At 32.1% G+C, this 19,726-nt stretch overlaps 2 protein-coding genes across 5 annotated transcripts in view; one reads left to right on the forward strand and one right to left on the reverse strand.

The window, feature by feature from the left end:
* The first annotated feature begins 3,254 nt into the window (after positions 1–3,254).
* Positions 3,255–17,642, forward strand: LOC114332656 (probable pyruvate dehydrogenase E1 component subunit alpha, mitochondrial). 2 transcript variants are annotated; one of them, XM_050653501.1, is made up of 8 exons: positions 3,255–3,468; positions 3,676–3,732; positions 7,249–7,422; positions 8,886–9,104; positions 9,560–9,783; positions 10,629–10,757; positions 11,487–11,631; positions 15,401–17,642. In XM_050653501.1, the coding sequence occupies exons 1-8, from the start codon at positions 3,418–3,420 to the stop codon at positions 15,587–15,589; spliced, it is 1,188 nt and encodes a 395-aa protein (XP_050509458.1). In that variant the 5' UTR covers positions 3,255–3,417; the 3' UTR covers positions 15,590–17,642. The 2 variants fall into 2 exon arrangements, with proteins under 2 accessions (XP_050509458.1, XP_050509459.1); XM_050653502.1 differs by having other exon boundaries at positions 3,315–3,601.
* Positions 16,909–19,726, reverse strand: part of LOC114332647 (uncharacterized) — a 29,617-nt gene continuing 26,799 nt past the window's right edge. For all 3 annotated transcript variants that reach the window (XM_050653353.1, XM_050653357.1, XM_050653348.1), the window contains one exon: positions 16,909–17,789. In XM_050653353.1, coding sequence (XP_050509310.1) covers positions 17,650–17,789 — 140 coding nt within the window. In that variant the 3' untranslated portion in view covers positions 16,909–17,649. The remainder of the gene's footprint in view (positions 17,790–19,726) is intronic.

The raw sequence follows: 19,726 nt of genomic DNA on the forward strand, positions 1-19,726 counted from the left end.
ACAGGTCATCATATCGGACTCACGCGCCACGTTTAATAGATTAATAATTTATCTGTACTTGTAGTACAGCGTACAGCCTGTATTGGATCATGTTATGTAGGACATTATATATGAAAAATATTATTTCGGATTCTGACCTCTAGACTAAGGTCAGATCTTAACATTGTTCATCATGATTGTTTTCCTTGCTTGTTCGATTCCTGATAGGATTACTTTTTTGGGTTACACTGGCTGTTGACACTTCTTTATGTATCATGATCCCCTCAGAACGTTGGTTACCATCATAGGTGTTCGCTGTTAATAGTTAATTTTATTCACTACTACTCTAAATAGCTTGAATAAATTACATACCAATCTCACAAGTTTTTCAACCATGAAGTCCTTCATCCTGGACTGCGTTTGCCTATGTTCCCTTGCTTAATATTTTATAGCAACCCATATTTGGGACCTCTCATTACATGTCCGAAGTACTCCACTGCTCCATTCTTTATCTTCTTGATGTTTTTGATCGAAGTTATACTGCTTTAGGCGCGATTGAGGGTGAAATTTTATTAAGCTGCGCGCATGCACACACAGGCAGTATGGAGTTCGTTACTAAATGTTTTAATTTATGTATTTATCAGTCCAGAAAAGGTGTGGAAAGAATATATTAGTGTTTTTAAATATATTTTTCTATAAACGTGTTAAAAATGCAATTTATAGCACTCCATAGGAGCGTCAAAAATGCTACTTTAAAGCACCGGTGCTTTAAAAATTTTAAAGCACTGCAGTTAAAAGTGAATTGTCAAATTGTGAAACGTCAAAATATTTATATTTCATTTATTAACATTAATAGATATTAATAATACATATTTACGAATGTTTCTTCTAAAATTTAGGAATATATTAATTTTATAATACATTTAAGTATATAGTAATTTTCTTTACAATTTTTACTTACCTATTTGTTTTTGTTTATACCTAATATCGCCGTTGTCTAGTTAGTGTCTACGTGGGCTAGCGGTATGTGTATCTAGTTACGGACCTGTTAGTACTTGGTTCGATTCCCCATAAGGAAAATTTTTTTGTTTATTATTAATGGTTATTGACATCTTTTAGATTTTAGACTATTATTATATGGACTTACAAATGATTAAAAATAATTAAAATAATTAATCGGGATGTTGCCCAACTATTTACCGAGTTGCAAATTCTAAATAATTGCCTATTTCAAAATGCACTTTTGAAATGAATTTTTCTTATGCACAAATGCAATTTCAAGGCCCCGTCTCACCATCAAATAATTGACAGTTAATTTGATCAAACTTGACAGTTAGTGACACAAAGTGACAGTTAGTATGTATAGTTTGTGTCACTAGTCAAGTTTGACTGTCAAGTTTGATCAAATTAACTGTCAATTATTTGATGGTGAGACGGGGCCTTCAAGGCCCCGTCTCACCATCAAATAATTGACAGTTATTTGATCAAACTTGACAGTCAAACTTGACTAGTGACACAAACTATACATACTAACTGTCACTTTGTGTCACTAACTGTCAAGTTTGATCAAATAACTGTCAATTATTTGATGGTGAGACGGGGCCTTCAGATTTCTTATTCATTACAATAGTTCACAAAATTTCCTGACATTCTCACGAATCCAACGCACCAAACTGCATTAAAATCCGTCTTACTGCGCCAAAAATCGACAGTAAGGCCTTTTTTTGTGCTTCAATGCCTCGACTAATTCGGCCAGAGATCGAGAGGTCGTGAGTTCGAATCCAGTGCAATCTATACTTTTTTTTATTTTTTTGAAAGCGGTAAGCACAAAATTAGTTTGGTGTTTAAAAAAAATTAAAACAAACTGTTTAAAGTATATTTATTTTTAAGAAATCATATAATAGAAGTATAACTTCTTACGTGCGTACAAAGTACACACACATTATTTTTTATAATCTCGGTAGGTATAGCCTTGCTGAGACGTTCTAAAATTGTGGAGTATTCAATCTTCTCCATCCAATAGACTTTTAAACTTCTTCTATAGTACCACATTTCGAAAGCCTCAAGGCGATTTAGATAACTCTTATTCACAGTCCAAGACTCAACACCATAAAGTAAGACCGAGAACATGTAGCAGCGATGTAGGCGAATCGTCAATGCCAATTTAAGTTCTCTTTATACATAATACCTTGAAAATCCTTCTAAAAGCGGCTTTGGTCTGCTCAATTCTGAATCTAATTTCACCGCGACTGTCTGCGTTACTATTTAACTAATATCCATGATAAACAATTTGATCAAATTCTCTGTTGTTTACTTATTACCAGTATTTTGGTTTTCTGTAGACCTGGTTCCTTACAGCTCTCAACGACACTGTCGAATAATGAATAGAAACTAGAAGTACTGCGTCGTCCGCATTTCGCAAATTATTGATGACTTCACCGTTCACAATTAATCCTTCCCGTTTTTCAAAAAGTGCATTTCTGAAAATTTTTTCGGAGTAAATGCTGAAAAGCAGGGGCGACAAGATGAGGCATCCTTGTCATACTACTCTTTTAATAATAAGAACCTGTATGATCCTAAACCGTCTACTAAAACTGATGTTGTTGATTCCAATACAAGTTTATAATTATGCAAACGTATCTGCCATCCAAGCCAATGTCTCATAGAACATTGCGATCTATATATTATAGTGCTTAACACGATCAAATGCCCTTTGAAAGTCAATAAAACAACAGTACATGTCTACAGATATATCATATATCACATCTTTGAGCAAGGATGTTCATCCTAAACAAAGCCTCTGGCCACTCTGGCTGCTTATTGCTCCCAAATATTTTATGGAAGTTACCTGTTCCACTAATTGTCTACTCGTATATGTATATGTTATTGGTCGATAATTATTATTATTTAACGTTTCGTTTCGATTTCTACTCCGTAAATCATTCTCAAATAATATTTTTTTAAACTTTTCACTTTAATTTTTCGCTTTTAAAACAGTTTGAGGACCTTTTTAAATTTTAGCCTTTTAACCTTTTAGCTTTTTAATTTTTTACGAAATTTGGCAACGGGGTTGACTAATTTATTTGAAAATGTCATTTTGGAATAAAATTTTCTACTTCAGTTCTACAGTTTTTGATGAAATAACATAATTATAAAATTAAAAATATCTGAAAAATACAGGAAGCACACAGACATTTAAAATCAGTACTTCAAGTTTCAAGCAGACGGTGGTGATTAAAAATTCACTCATGTCACTCATGATCCTCCATCTCCAACTCATGACATTTGTGACGTCAATGTCATCTTAAAGAGGTTTATGTAGATTTTAGATTTGCGATAATTTTATCTGCAAGAAAAAGTCTGGCTGCTAGGTACGGAGACCTATAAAACCTCCTTCTAAATAAAAGACACCTACAATCTTCACATTTATCTATCAGAATGCTTCCAAATTGTGTTAGAACTGTTTGCACAAAAACCGTTTTGCCCAAAGTAAGTGGATATTGATTTATTTTAAACGACGTTTTCAGTGGATTCCACAAGGTTAAATTGAAGTCATTTGGTACTGGAAATAATTCGGCAGAAACTTTGAAATATGGCTAAGCGTTTGACAAATTTAGTAAATGTAAACATCGTTTCTATAATATCAATATTGCACAGTGTTTAAATGTATATTTAATTCAATAATTTCTTTTTCAGAAAACGTTGGGCGCCTTTTCAAAGAACTTCGCTACAGAAGCTTCTTTTGAAACAAAAGTAAGTATTTTATGCATTTACAAACATATATAAGAGTTTGAGAGTGATTATGTAACATTTTTACTTACTTATTTGTACACAGCATATTTTGTTTGCTGTTACCACATCTAAATCACCCATTTCTTCTTGTTGTATAATATGTCTTCTTCACTGATGTCCATTTTTTGCATTGCACTTTTTATTTGTCTGTTTCACTATAATCTAGGATGTCCTGTTTTCCTCCTATTTAGTTGCCATTTCTAGTTTTTAGCGGTATTCTTGTCTCGTTACTTCTCCACATATCGTCCCTACCATTTCCAACTATTGAATGTGAAAAATCAGGTTTTTCAGATTCGATACCTTGTCCTCACATTATACTTGATACATCTTGTGGCAAATTCTCGTTATTGTCATAGCTTGATTAGGAGCGTGGGAAAAATGCTGTTTAAACTATCGAATATGAACATTTTTCCATTTGGTTGACTGCAAACTGACGAAAATGGTTGTATTTGATACTTTTATTTTGTATAAATATAAGTAAAGGTATATTTGTACAATTCTAAATGTCGAATGTGTCACATTTGTTAGTTTGTGTTGTTATTTATTCAACAGTTATTTAATTATTATCTGTAAACTGTTGAAAATGCTAAACTGCTGAGAAGGACAAAATGCACGTGTTTACAATTTGTGCGAATTTGGTTTCAGTATCACTTAAAAGAAAATCTTGTGAGGCAGTTTATGATTTCATTTTCACTGATTTTCATTTTGATTAAACAGTTATTCGCCATTATACATTCGCTACATTGAAACATCAATACTGAAACAAATCTTTGATTAATACAAAAAGCAAAGTAACAAATGTGATTTTTTGGAAAGAAAAAAATGATAGCAGTTCAAATTTGTTATCAATCTAACAAGGATTAAACACTACATATAAAAAATATAAAAATTTTCCCATTTGTCAATGCGCTGATTTAGGAGATTCTAAGAGTTATTTTGCTCTCCTGAAAAGTACCACTTTTCACATTCGATAGTTGAAAATGGCAGGGACAATATGTACCAGAGTAATTTTCGTTTTTCTGTTTCATCATTTAGTGTCTCCTTAGTTCTCTAAATAGTTCATTTCTCACTCTGTCCAAAATGTTTGTTTTCCATTCTTTTATTTATCGAGTCTCTGAGCCATAGCGAGCAACTTTTCACTGTTGTTTTAAAGATTTGTTGTTTAGTTTTGCTTGTACTATTGTTGCTACATATAATGAGAGTATAATTTGGTATGTTAGTATGACCTCAGTGGCTAGACAGCTGAGTAAGTGATATAGTTCAGATGACTGACTGACATTTACTAAGCATTCTCTATTGTCACTGGATACAACCACTAAACTGCTTTGTTCTTACAGTCAGTCACTGAGGTTGCCCTTGTCGGGTTATTGTCTTACTTTGTTTATAATTTATTTATTATATCCAGTTCATCTGATCCTATATTTGTTAAAGTTATCCCCAAGTATCTATATTCATATGTTTGTTTTATGTCTTCTGCACTGTTTCCAATGACTATGTATTGCGTTTTATCATACTTAATTTCCAAACCCCAGCTCCCAAATTGTCGATGTCATCTTTGTCTTCTGCTAAAATTGGTTGATCATCAGCAAACAAAAGGCTATGGATATAATAATTTGCTGGTACCTATGATTAATGTGATTCCTAATACATTTCCAGTAAAAATAATAACTCTTTGATAAGTGTTGGCGATTACAATTTTTTTATATGCGTGTCCGCGAAGATTATAACTCCCAAAATATTTATAACGAAAAGATTAGTTCATAATAGATGCTGACAAAAACAATTATTTCCCATTCTGTTTCTGTTTCTGCCGACAAAAATAATTATTTCTGAGAATTTTTAGTAATTATAATTTTCGTGGACCCACAAACAGAAATGATGTTTTTTGCTGATACTTCTCAAAAAATAAATTTGTTTGTTAACATTTTATTAGGGATTATAATTTTCACAATCATATAATCGAAAATAATATTTTTTGCAGTGTTCATTGAAAGTTCTATTCTTAACGGCATTTTTCACAGTTATACTTTTCGTAGATGGTGGCGATTTGTTGTCAATTTTCACTCCCATCTGTCCACGTTTCTTGTTCAAGTTTTTTAGTGTTTCATCTATATAAAGTTTAAATAAGGTTGGTGATAGGCAGCATCCGTATCAACTTTAAAAAGTTCGGAGAAGAGTTGTCAGGCTAAAGAAGTGCAATTGATCACTCACTTTTATATAATTTTCCTTTTGATTGGTTTTCTTTCTGTAAGTTTTTCTAGATTATTTTGAGTGTTTTATTATGATTTTATTAACATTTATTTAAGTAAGAACCAAATTTCTAACTCATCATCATCACCTTTGGCGTTACAACTTTTCTTGAGTTTTTGCCGCATTTACTATTGCCTTCCATGTTTGTCAGTCCTGTGCCACTATTTCCAATGGACAGCCTAAGTCTGACGTCACAAATGTCACAAAATTGGGAGGAGCTTATATTGGCTCAAAACAATGTTGTTTATAACGTTAAGGAATTTTTCATTTATGTGCTTTGTGTGGCGAAATAAGACTTTATTTAGGTATTTCGTTAAAGAAACATGTTAATTAAGAGATTTTTATTTGTTTTTGCTCAGGTGGTTTTTATTCCTTAGTGGTTGAAAATAAGCGTAACCTCAAAACTGTTTACTTACTAATCATTGCATTAAATTAACTCACCTAGGCAAAAACGAATAAAAATCTCTTAATTGACACGTTTGTTTAATTAAATACCTAAATGAAAAGTTCTATTTTGTCACACAAACCACGTGAACAATAAATTAAAAATTCTTTATGAGTGTTTAACATTATAAACAAAATTGTTTGGAGAGTCAAATACAGTCGAACCCGTTTATTGGAATAGCCTTCGTGTCAAGCACAGGTATTCCTATAACCGGGATATTCTAATAACCGATCATTGGTTGCTAGTATAAACGATTTGGGAAGTCAAATTTCTATTCCTTAAACCGGGATATTCCTTTAACCGGTATTCTAATAAGCGGGTTCGACTGTATAAGCCCCTCCCAATTTTGTGACGTCAAGACTTAGGATGTTCATTGTCTCACTCCCATTCTCTCCAGATCCTCCCTGACTACATTTTTCCATCTTTTCTAGGCCGTCCTACAGACCTCCCATCTGGTTTCTCAAAACATATTGTTTATAAGGCAATTGTTGTTACTACATATCACAAGGCCTGACCATCTTAGTCTATTAAGCTTTAAGTTTATGTCACACAAGATTTTTTTTCATAAGAGAGAAGAGAGACTTATAACTCACTGTTGTGTTTGTGCCTCCATTTGTTTGTCACACCTTGGCTGCGTCGACTGTGTCATAACGAACTGTGGCAAAGGATCACTACGGGTCATATATGCACTCAAAATAAGTTTATAAATATCGCTAAAAGCAACCAAAGAGTTAAATTTCTTTCTGGTTGTTCATAATGTAATGTTTTTTGTTTATTTTTAGCCTTACAGACTACATAAATTAGATGAATCTCCTGCTACATCAGTAAGTTTAAATAAAGAAGATGCCATCAATTACTACACACAAATGCACACCATTAGAAGGATGGAAACCGCAGCTGGTAACCTCTACAAAGACAAAATCATTAGAGGATTCTGTCATCTTTACTCTGGACAGGTGAGTCGTGTACTAAATTTGCCACAGTGAATGTAATGATTGGAACAACAGATTATGGAAATAAATAAAAAAGGGAATATGCATCTGACACTATTTTCTTGCGGCATTTTTGTTTTTTTACTTCTTTGTTTGAATAGCAATAAACTTCCTTCTATATAAGATGAAGTAGTTTTCAATCCTAATAGCAAAATTAATAATATTGAAAATATTAAAAACATTACTAAAAGATTTTTAAATTGAAAACTTATTGGTACACTTTCCTGGTGACACCTCCAAGGCTTCTACAATTTGCGAGCACATGGATGCTGCAGTGAAGACAAAGGGAAGGAATTCTACATCACATCCTCCATCTGCAGCTTGGTAAAGTTCCAACGGAAAATGCACCTGGTTACTCTATGGAGTAATATGACGACTATAAAATAAAAATGTATACCACAAAAATGGTATACATTTTTATTCCTTCTATATCTATATTTTGAAAATGATAGAATGAAGTCTGGGACATGTTCTTAAAGTGATCAACTATACACCATATTTTCAACAACCTATTATCTTTATTGATTTTTTTAATATTAAAAGAAAGAACTCTCAATAAAAATATGTACCAGTCACATGGTATAATTTGTCTGAAAATCAGTGTTTCAATAATACATTCTTTGAACCAATAATCTTTTATTTTATTCTTTTTAACTAAATGCATAAAAGTAAGGAAAGACCTAGACATATAAGACCTATATTTCATCTGTCTACAGGTCTGTGATTTTTCATAATTCTGTGCATTATTTTCAATAAACAAGTCATAGAACATATTTGTTTGGGTTACTATTTTAAGCATAATGTTATTTAAACATTTTTCGAAAATATCTAAAGGAGAATATTCCTTACTGAGATTTATAATTTTGCAACCTTATTTTGCAGTTTCAAAATCATACAACATTGGGACTAGACCAGATTTTTTCCATTCGAATTTTGTCAGTTGTCTTCTGTGTTTTTACTTGGTATACCATTCAACAGATCATTCTCATCATCCGATATGTTGTCCTCATCTTCTTTGTCATCTATGAAAACATCTGAGACCTAGATGTCATCCTTACTTTAAAAAGCATCGAAATAGTAGTTATCCTCACTCACTGTAAGTTTTATTAAGATACCACAAGAAAATAGCTTTTTAGAGCAATATTATTTAACAATATTATACATATTTTCTAATTTCCTTCAGTTTCTTTATATTGAGTTAGCACTGTCACTGTATTAATACATTGAACGCCACACGAATCATATATGATTTACGCTTATTTTACTAACAGGTCCGCGCGAAACACACTTGCTTCGCAGTGACTGCTATACTGTATGGACCACAGCTAAGTCGGCCCAGAGAGCCGTAATATTACATACATTACGACGTTCAACGTGTTAAGCTGTACAAAATAACATATATAATTAATTCAAATAAATAATTTCAGGAAGCTGTAGCTGTAGGTATCAAGGCTGCTCTTCGCCCATACGATGGTGTCATCACTGCCTACAGAGCCCATGGTTGGACCTACCTTATGGGAGTCCCACCAGTAGGAGTTCTTTCCGAACTCTGTGGAAGGCAAAAGGGCTGCGCGAAGGGTAAAGGAGGCTCTATGCACATGTACACTGAAAACTTTTATGGAGGAAACGGTATCGTTGGAGCTCAGGTAATTAATTACTTATATAACCACTCTTTCAGTATACTAAACTAAACTTCAGTAAGTGATGCAAAGCATGTAAATAACATAAACAATGATATAGTTGTATTTTAATTATTAAAGATGTTCAAAATTTATCTACTCGTTCCATAATAACAGTATATTATTAAAATCACTTTTTTTCTTTTCTAGATTACCTACTAGTTTTTATTGCATAGTATATAAATTATTATAATCACTGAATATTATGTAGTGAATAATAATTCGATTAATTAAATTAATGAATAATTTAACTGATTATGCATATAACGATTGTCCAAGAATATTCAAAAACTAAACGAAATAGACATCTTTATTTTGCTGGTGATGACGTTGTACTAATGTTTACATATCCTGCATAGTTTATTGAATTTTGGTATAACTATTGATTCTTACTGTATTAATTCCATTTTTGTTCCTTGTAGGTTCCTTTGGGAGTCGGAATTGCTCTTGCCGCCCAATACAAAGGCACAGATGGAGTGTGCATAGCACTGTACGGTGATGGTGCTGCCAATCAAGGCCAAGTATTTGAGGTGTACAACATGGCCAAACTTTGGAACATTCCTTGCATTTTCGTATGTGAAAACAATGGTTATGGTATGGGTACCAGTGCTGAAAGAGCTTCAGCAAGTACTACCTACTATTCAAGGTAAAGTTCTCAATCCGTTTTGCAAAACATGCTTATTCATTAAGAATGTCCAATCTCTGAGTTGTAGATTCTAGATATCAGAATGTGATGATTCTGTGCATCATGCCTTATACATATATTACTAATTTCCGAGACACCAGGTGTAGTTTAAATATGTTTTTTTTTCACAGTAATTTTGTGTTTTCACAATTTCAATTAAAAATTGACAATTTTACGTTTCTTGGCATGAGGATTGCTAATTTAAACTCTTAAGCATTGTTAATATAGGGCGCTAGTTACACTTGATTGTGTTTAGTAAATCAAAACAATAAATAAAAACAAACTAATAAAAGAATATGAAAAAGCGTTATATTCTACAAGAAAAAGTTACTCTTGTTTGATTCATGTAATTTGATCAGTTATTGAGTTATTTCCTTCTAAAAGTCCAATAAATTTTAATTTCACAATAAAAAATTTTATTCACTAAATGTGTAACAATAACAATTTAAAGTAAAAAAGAAAAAACCTTAAATAAATCTTCAAAATGTGCTCCATTTACTTCAGTACACTTTATGATCTGGTTTCGCAAAGATCTCTTTTAATACCAAATAAACCTTGTCTATTATTTTTAACCACGTTCGCAGCTTCTTTTATTTTCTGTTGTAACTCTAGAAGAGAATTAAGTATTTTCTGTGACTAATACCATTTAATACAAAAATCCAATGGATTCAAATCATGACTTCTTGGCAACCAAGCAAAATCACAAGTTTGTAATATAAATGTCCTTGTTACTCCCCTATTTTGAATGATTTTATTAGCTTGTGTTGTTTTCTGTTTTTGTAATTAAAAAGCTTTTTGTTTTGCAGGGGAGACTATGTTCCTGGAATCTGGGTAGATGGTATGGATGTATTGGCTGTAAGGGAATGTTTCAGGTACGCAGTCAATTATGCAGGCAGTGGAAAGGGACCATTGGTCATTGAAGCAGCCACATACAGGTAAGGAAATACATGTTTTAATGTAATATAATTAAAATTGGTCACTTTATCTTACATAAAACGTAAATGTTTTTGTTTCTTTGCAATTCATTCTCCAGTTGTTGAATATTGTTTTATTTTTATATGTAACATTAAGAGGTAACAGTAGCGATCAACAGGTAGCAACAAACGCGGTCCAAGATTGCTACTGTAATTTTGAATATTTTGTCGAGTTATTAGGGACACATATTCGTAATATAATAAAGAATGACGGTACAGAGCCCAATTTGAGAAATATGTTAATATGTGGAAATTACTATATAACTAAATAAAATATTGCAAAAAGGAGCCTGTACCGCCATTAAGAAGAACAAAAAAATAAACTTTCTTGAAATAAACTTTTTTATCCCATGTCAACTTCTTTGTGTTTATTCCAGTTTTTTTTTTTCAAAAGCGTCATCCAAACAATATTTAGCGTCTTATATTGTTCAGAATGGCTTCACTATATTAATGTAATGTTTAGAAAATTCATAATGTTTTAGAAAATATTCATATTATGTATGCTCAATATTATTCTTGTTGAATATATTAAGATCGACATATAACGAGGTAATTAGTCTGCCATTTCAGTTCTTGTTATATAGAGAGTGTACTGTATAAAATATCCTTAATATTTGATCTTCTTTGTCATATAATTCCTTTAAAATTATTTTTCAGAGTAATTTTTTCTAATAAACTCTATTTTTGCAGGTACTCAGGACACTCCATGTCCGATCCAGGTACAAGTTACAGAACCAGGGATGAAATTCAGGAAGTAAGACAAACCAGGGATCCTATTACCTCTTTCAAGGAGAAAATCATCTCATCAAACTTGGTCACACCTGATGAAATCAAGGTAAGTGTGCAAATGGGTTAAATGTGGTTAAAAGTAATAATTTAACTGTGTAAATCAGTCTTCGTCAAATCGGTATATCCACAGATAGTAAAATTAGAATCTACAAGACTACTCAATCGTGACATATGACACAGAAGTGCGCGAAGACACCAACAAAACGAAACAGATACTAAGGGTTGCCGAAATGAAAACCCTAAGAACAATAGTGGGAAAAACAAGAAGAAACAAGGTGAGAAATACAAACATTAGAGAGCAATGCAAATTTCAAGAAATTGTTAAATGGGGAAGGTAGCGCAAGAGAATGTGGTACAACCATGACGATAGGATGAAAATAGACTCCCAAAAATTGCCCTAGAAAACAACCCGCCCGGTTCAAGACCCCCCGGAAAACCATCTAAAAGATGGAGAGATAGTTGGCAATCTACTTCCCAGGAAATTAACCAGAGGCAGCTTTAGAATTAAACAGATCAAAAGATCTCCATAAAGTAAAAAAATAAATTAGTCTTCAATAGTGTTTTGTGTCTTATCACATCATCAAGGACATTTGGTCTTTTGTAAAACAGTTATTTTAATCTTAATTTTATATAATTAATGAACAATTATCTTAAATGCAGATTTTAAGTTCCAGTGATCTTATCTATCTACTAATTAAATTGAAGAGTGTACAACAGTATTCCTAAGCAACAAGAACTTCTGGTTATGAATATTGATTGAATTGATAACATAATGTCTAGACACTGATACGTTAATTATCATCGATTGCAAAATTTGGAAATTTGTATACACTTATTTTTTTCTTATCTCCTCTTTATATACCAAATTCATATGGTCCGATATTTATACCAATTGAAAAACACTTAAGTCATTCTTATACCGGGTGGTGAATCGTCAAACGGGTCATAGGAAACTCAATGGAAAATTCTAAATGATTGAATTCCTGCTTCCCTAATTATTTTACATCAAAAGACATTAGAAACTAGTTGCAGAGAATTGAAATCTTTATTAAAAACAAATGTTACGATTTGTTCTACAAATTAAACAAATTCCAAAGTTTTACAAAAATATAATATCTACATTCAGGAATTCAACAGTTTGGAATTTTACATTGATTTTCCTATGGTCCATTTGACGATTCATCACCCGGTATACACAAAATTTACCTATACAGGTATTTTTGCATTATTTAAATTGTTTTTGATAATTTTTCTTGTTATAACGTACAACTTTCTTGATGAAATAATTTGCAAATCCGCAAAAGATACGTTTTATCTTATTGGTTAAGATAGAGAAGAAGAACTAAAAGAAAACATACAAAATTTTATGATTTTCAACTAATTGTTAAAATTTAACGAAACGAGGGGAAAAATGTAGAAACCGGTAAATGAAAGGATTTTTATACGTTTCAAATGATCATTTTTAAATTAACATCCATTTAGTATATTCAAAGATGCAGCTATTTAAAAACAGATTTCAAAAACAGTTTTTCAAAAATCACATTTTTTGTCATTTGTAAACTGATAGTACTTTTGCCTGACAATCTCAAATTGCCTAAAAATTTAGGAGAAGATAGATGTATACAACAATATCGACTTATTTAATTTTTGGCGCGAGCCTTTAACTATTTTTTTGACCACCTAAAAATTGATCTTCATAAGTAATCCAACATACGTTGTTGTTCCGCAATATTAGAACTCAACATTACGTTCTGCAACGACTTAATACATAATAAAACCTAAATTTTAAGCGTTTAAGCAAGCCTTTAGATCAGGGGTTCCCAACCGGTGGTACGCGTACCACTAGTGGTACGCGGGAAGACTTCAGGTGGTACGCGCATAGAGGTATATATTAACATAGAGAGAGCCTACCTTCGGCGCTTCCTGACGACAAGATCTCATGGACTGGTTTGCTGCATCTCTTTTTAACACATTGTATGGAAAATCTATGATGACATTCAGTGTGAATATAGGCACGGAAGAGGAGGACAACTGTAGCAGCTTTACTATGCGTAAGAGTGAAACAGCAATAATCCAAATAAAAAAGATGGTGTCGTCACTTCGCTCTGAATGACACTCTCTCTATGCTAATATATAACTCTATGGGTACGCGTCGCGTGGGTGAAGCAAGCGATTACTCACAGTAAGGTTGTATAGTGAAGTTTGGCACAGAAAATAATGACAATTCTATTCCTCAATGTGTTACTTATTTATAAACGCTTTCGAACCAAAACATAAAGCCCTCTATGCTGATACGTCATCATCACACAAAACACTCTGATTTGGTTGCCGATCAAATTTTTTAAAAGAAAATCTACTTTTTTAAGAAAGAAAATAAATGTATGACTAGCTTTGTAAATACTGATACAAACTGAATGAAGGCATTCTACCTTGCTATAAGTTTATAGTTATAAAATGGCAAAGGATGGAAAGCCTCACATAATAGGTGAGACTCTTTTACTACCGGCCGCTGTTGAAATGGCCCAAACCGTTCAAAGAGTTTTTGTTTTGCAAATCACTTGAATCAAACACTAGAGTGGAAATTATTTTTAATACAATAAATGAGTATGAGCTCAAAATGCGCGTTCCTTGATCAAAGTGTATTGGTTTTTGTACAGATGGAGCAGAAGCTATGTCAGGAAAATTGACAGGGCTAGCAGCAAAAATAAAGAAAGTTATGAACGCCTGAATGCCGAAGTACACCTTGTGTCATACACCGAGAAGAATTAACTGCTAAAGGTATGTCGGAAAATAGGATCTCCGTTTTATCACATGCTGTGAAAGTTGTTTTCATAAAGGCCAGGTCTCTTAATTCAAGATTATTCTCCTTGATTTGTGAAGATATGGGTGGCAAGTTCAAAACTCTTTTGTTGAATACAGGGTCTTCAGGAAGTAAACACAACTCCCTTTACAGTCACAGCCAATGAAAAAATAAACTCCTTCAAGAAAAAGTTGGTTCCTTTATGTTCTCAAATACAGGGGAAGACTGTCTCTGCTTTTCCTACGCTGTCATCATTCTTTGAAGAAAACGAAATATCTAAATACCAGATGTGGTTTCTGATATAAATCTTCAATTGGAATCTCTTCAAGAAAGTTTTAATAAATATTTCTCTGAAGATTATTCCAAACTTGACTGGATCAGAACTTGACTGGATCGGAATTTAACAGAAGTCAGTTCTATGAAAGAAATGTTTTAAAGAGATCTCCTCAATTAACTTCTGTATCGGGTGTAAATCCGAGTGTGAAATGCTCTCCCGACAAGGTATGCTAATTTTGATGCCATTTGTCAATAGTTACTTGTGTGAAACTAGCTTTTCTGAACTATTGTATTTAAAAAATAACAAAATAAATATAGAAATCAACTAACAAATGTTGAAAAAGACTTAAGAATAAAATTATGTAAGTTCAATAATTATTCCTGCAATTGACACTTTAATCACAGGCAAACTGCAACAAGTTTGGAATTAATCTCGATATACAATGACTAATGTTGATTTTTGTTGATTTGACATGTTTCTGATACTAAATATGTTTCTAAAAAAAATAGGATCGGGTGGAGCGGTCCTTCGATTCCATGCTCCTCCCCCCACCCGGAGTTTGGTGGTACGCCAAAATTTTCAAAATATTTCAGGTGGTACGCAGTTGCTATAAGGTTGGGAACCCCTGCTTTAGATGGTCAAGAACCAAAATTATGGCCGTTTTAATTTTAACTTTAATTTGACATTAACTTTTGGGTAAGAATATTTGCTGACTGATTTTTTCCTTTCCATTTTCAGAAAATCGACGGTGAAATCCGAACCCAAGTCGATGAAGCGACCAAACAAGCCAAATCCGATGCAGAACTTGGTCTCGACGAACTCCCAGCTGACATCTATGCCGTCAACTTGGAAGGCCAGATCAGAAATATCGACCCCTGGACTGCTCTCACCCACAAAAGAATAGGGCCAGCTGTTAATTTGAAGTAAAGCGTTATCGAAATCTGCCAATTAGGGAAAAATAAGAAATTTTAACGGAATGTAGCTCAATGATTATCATAGCCGGAAAAATGGTCGTTTTGTTAAAAAATTGGTAATGTTCAACTAAGTCAAGAACCTGCAGGTCACTGTGATAATACAATTTCTATGATCTATATTTTTCTGTAAAACGGGTTATTTCATACACAATTCATCATAAAATATTCGTAAGATAAACACATATTTTTTATTTTAGTATATTCAGTGAACTTACATATTTATTATTCACCTTCAATCATTATTTGGTTTTATCTTTTTTATTTTTTTTATCTTCAATCATTAAAATGCTTTTATATAATCATATATTTAAAATGAATATTTTATTTGTATTTCTTATTGATTTAAATATGTTTTAATATGAAAAATATCTACAAGTACCAAAAAAGTATTGTTTGATTTTTTTGGTAGATTTAAAAAATATTTACATAGTGAAGTACTTCAATCGTTTTTAATTGTATTGCAAAATGTGATAACATCTTTAGTCTTTTGACCTTTGTTTTTAAATAATTTCTGTTCGTTCTTGGCGCAAAAATTTAGGCATTTTTGAAGTACATTGAACTCGACATTAATTTGGCAATTATTAATAATTATATAATCTAAGAGACATGCCTCTACAAATTATTAGGAGCTTTTCTTCTAATTATATTGAAAATAGGCTTCAAAAATGTTGGTGCCATCATTCATAGACTTATTTTTACCAATTTTTTAGCCAAAACTGGCACTAAGAAGATTGTTATTGTTAATTTCCTTTCAATTCCTTTGCACATTTTGAAGACATTTGCCCAATAGTACGAAAAACGCGCTTAGCTACCAAAAACATCAATGAAAATAATAAAATACTATTTTTATTCTGTCCCTGCAGTTACCACACCATATTACCAAGTGCTTCTTAAGAGTCAGACCGGGTTTTACAAGTTGGAGAAGACATGAGGCAATTTCGCTCCAATCATGAACCACTGCCTTGAGGTCATCTTTTTTCTGATTTTCTTCTATTTTAATACACTACAATTCTCTTTACTTTCACCCCAACAGAAGTTTTTTATTTTGTTACATCGGCAGCCCAACGCGGTGCCAACCTTATAAATTCTAAGACAGTAGTTCTTTTAGTCCATTTCTTTTTCTTTTATCTAAATTTTCTGTAAATTTTGTAACATACATATAAGAGGACTGTTGTTATATTGTATATCCTGTTAAAGCGTTTCGTTCTCTTTACTTTCACTCCAACAGAAGTTTTCTTTATTGTTACATAGCTGACACATGCAGATGTCTAGTAGTAGTAGTATCTGAACTGTTGGACGTACGACCCTTTTAAAGAAACTGTTGCCGTACATACAGCTACCGACATCTATGAGAAGCTCCTGACACTCAATTTTAATGCTGGCACTTATAACCTTTCTTAGGACGACAAGCTGGGCCTTAGAACATTCCTCCGTCAATAACTGAATGGCACCTTGATTCTTTATAATTTCCACTGAATTCTAAAATATTTTCTATCTATCAACAGTCATTAATGGCATGCAAAGGACTTAAAAGGAAAGAATCTAAATATTATTTATTGTATTTGTTACTTATTGTATAGGTTCAAAATTTTAATGATATAGATACTTTATAATTTTCTATACAATCCAAATTCATGAAGCGTTCAATGGATGGATAATTTAGACAAACTTGAAAATATAGTTCAAGGATTGATGTCAGAAGAATAATATACTAAATAAAACACAAATAGTTTGAAAATTATTTGAACCTCTCCAATACGCTATGTTCCATTTAAAATGTTGTATAAAACAATCTCGTATATATACAGTTTGTAACTGTCTTTAGGCCACGAAAATTTTGTAGAAAACATCATTTTTCATTTTTTAAACCATCTATTTTTCAACAGATCATACAAAAAAGTACTCATTACAAAACTAATAAGTACTTTTTTAATCACAATATATTACAATCATCAATTTTCATTGATATATAATGTACATAATATAAATAAATTATTATTTACAAATTTGATGTTATTCTTGTGGCACCATGGGGATCGGTTTGGGCTTTTTGGGTTTCTTTATTATCTCCAGCTCCGGATTCCGTATCCTACGAGGAATAAGCTTTAGTGAGTACTGTATACTTTGTAGAACAATAGGATCTGCCGAATTATCTACAAAAGAAAAAACAACATTAGATAAATAAAAAATAACAAAACGAGAGAGCGACATAAAAATTGTGTGTACATGCTTTGTATTCACTCTTGATAGGCTGGACGAATTTAAACTGTATAGATTACAAAGTTAGTGCATGATTCGAACTATTGACTCCAGTCAAGATGCAATACTAATCTCTCAAAGTGAAGATGATTTACAACGTATGATGCACCAATTTAATATAACTGCTAGAAAATTTAACATGTAAATTTCCCCAAAAAAAGATCATATGCATGATTATATAACAGCAAATTTACTCAGATGTAAATTAGAGCTGGAGAGTCAGATAATAATAATAATAATATAATAATAATGGAGTTTATTTGTAGCAAATAATTGTACATAATATAAACTCAGTTTCTCACAGAAGTTGTACAATACAACTTGTACGTGAGGGTTAGATTTTGATTAAATTAAACAACACTAATTGATTTTAAAATTTACAACAAGGAATCAAATATAGTCTTTTTCGCTCATCTGTCTCCAAATTTGGGCTCCTCTTCTCACTAATTTAGTTACTAGGGAGTTTTTGTTGCTACGTAACGTACGCATCTCCGTATACGTAAAGCAACTAACGTGTCGTAGAGGATGAATGTTAAAATAGGTAGTTTTTGTAACTGCCTTAACGCAACGTAAAGCAAATCGTAAAGTCATTTTTAAATTCCGTTGACATTTAAAAAAATAAAACAATGTTCACACAATATACAATTAATATACAAATGTAAAAAAGATAAATGAATGATGAAATTGTATGGTTTTAATTGCTTCTATTTAAATATAAAAATATTATTTTTCCTTAGGTTAAAATTGTTTTATTTTTGTTTATACCTACTTTTTAGTTGTAAATTATTGTATACCTACATCAGAATTCCAGTAGGTATAATGTAAATAGTGTGGTAATATTTATTTGAAAATTTTACTGAAACTAGGTCATTTGTTTATCTAGTTATTAATTGTGGTGATCACTGTATTTCTTAAATTAATACAAGATTTGTTTGTTTTGCTTTATTAATAGACAACTTGAAAACAATAAAATTTTAAATCTATTATGAAGCTCCAATTTCCAATTACAAACACAGAATAATTTTACTCAAATAGACTAAACCAATAACCAATATAACCTTAAAATGTTTATAAACAGGTAGTACGCTGATGAAATGTTCATTTGGTAGGTAATCGGGCAAGATCCTCGTGTGCATTCGGTGACTTTCGGCTCGATAGGGATGCGTATGAACCTAACGTACCAGCCCGTAACCTAGGTAATACGTATCGCGATACGGGAGTTCAACCATTAATGCGCAAGCGTATATGTCAAAAAGATGCGTTACGTTTACGTATTTGTGTGCACAAAAACTCCCTATTGTTACATGTACCTTCTGGACCTTCAAAAGCTACGAAAATCTCTCATATATTCAAGAAAGCATTGCGGAACATTTCCTATTGGACTCTTCTGGCGGGACTTCGTTTTCTATAAGAATTATCATGACTTTTGAATGTGTTTTAACCATTTTTACAATAATTTTTACAATTTAAACACTTATAAGTGACATTTCAAATACCTCATTTTTTTTATATAGAACAAGTCATTGAGTTTAAATATCTAGGCGTCACACTATCATGTGGATAAAGCAAACAAAGCCGCAGGTTCCCTGAATGAAACAATATGGAGAAATAGAAAAGAAATGAAAGGCAAAATTTACAAAACAGTCATCACACCAACAATGACATACACGGCAGAAACACGACCTATACAGAGATGACAAAAAGAATGCTAGAAACAGCAGAGATGAAAAACAGCAAAGGAATGTAAATAAAAAGCACAGAAAAGAAGAATAATAAATGGAGGGAAATAATTAAAATACATAAACTAAGGGAAGAAACAACGAAAATTTGT

This window comes from Diabrotica virgifera, chromosome 1 (genome assembly GCF_917563875.1).
Source record: "Diabrotica virgifera virgifera chromosome 1, PGI_DIABVI_V3a".
In the NCBI taxonomy this organism is placed as follows: Eukaryota; Metazoa; Arthropoda; class Insecta; order Coleoptera; family Chrysomelidae; genus Diabrotica; species Diabrotica virgifera.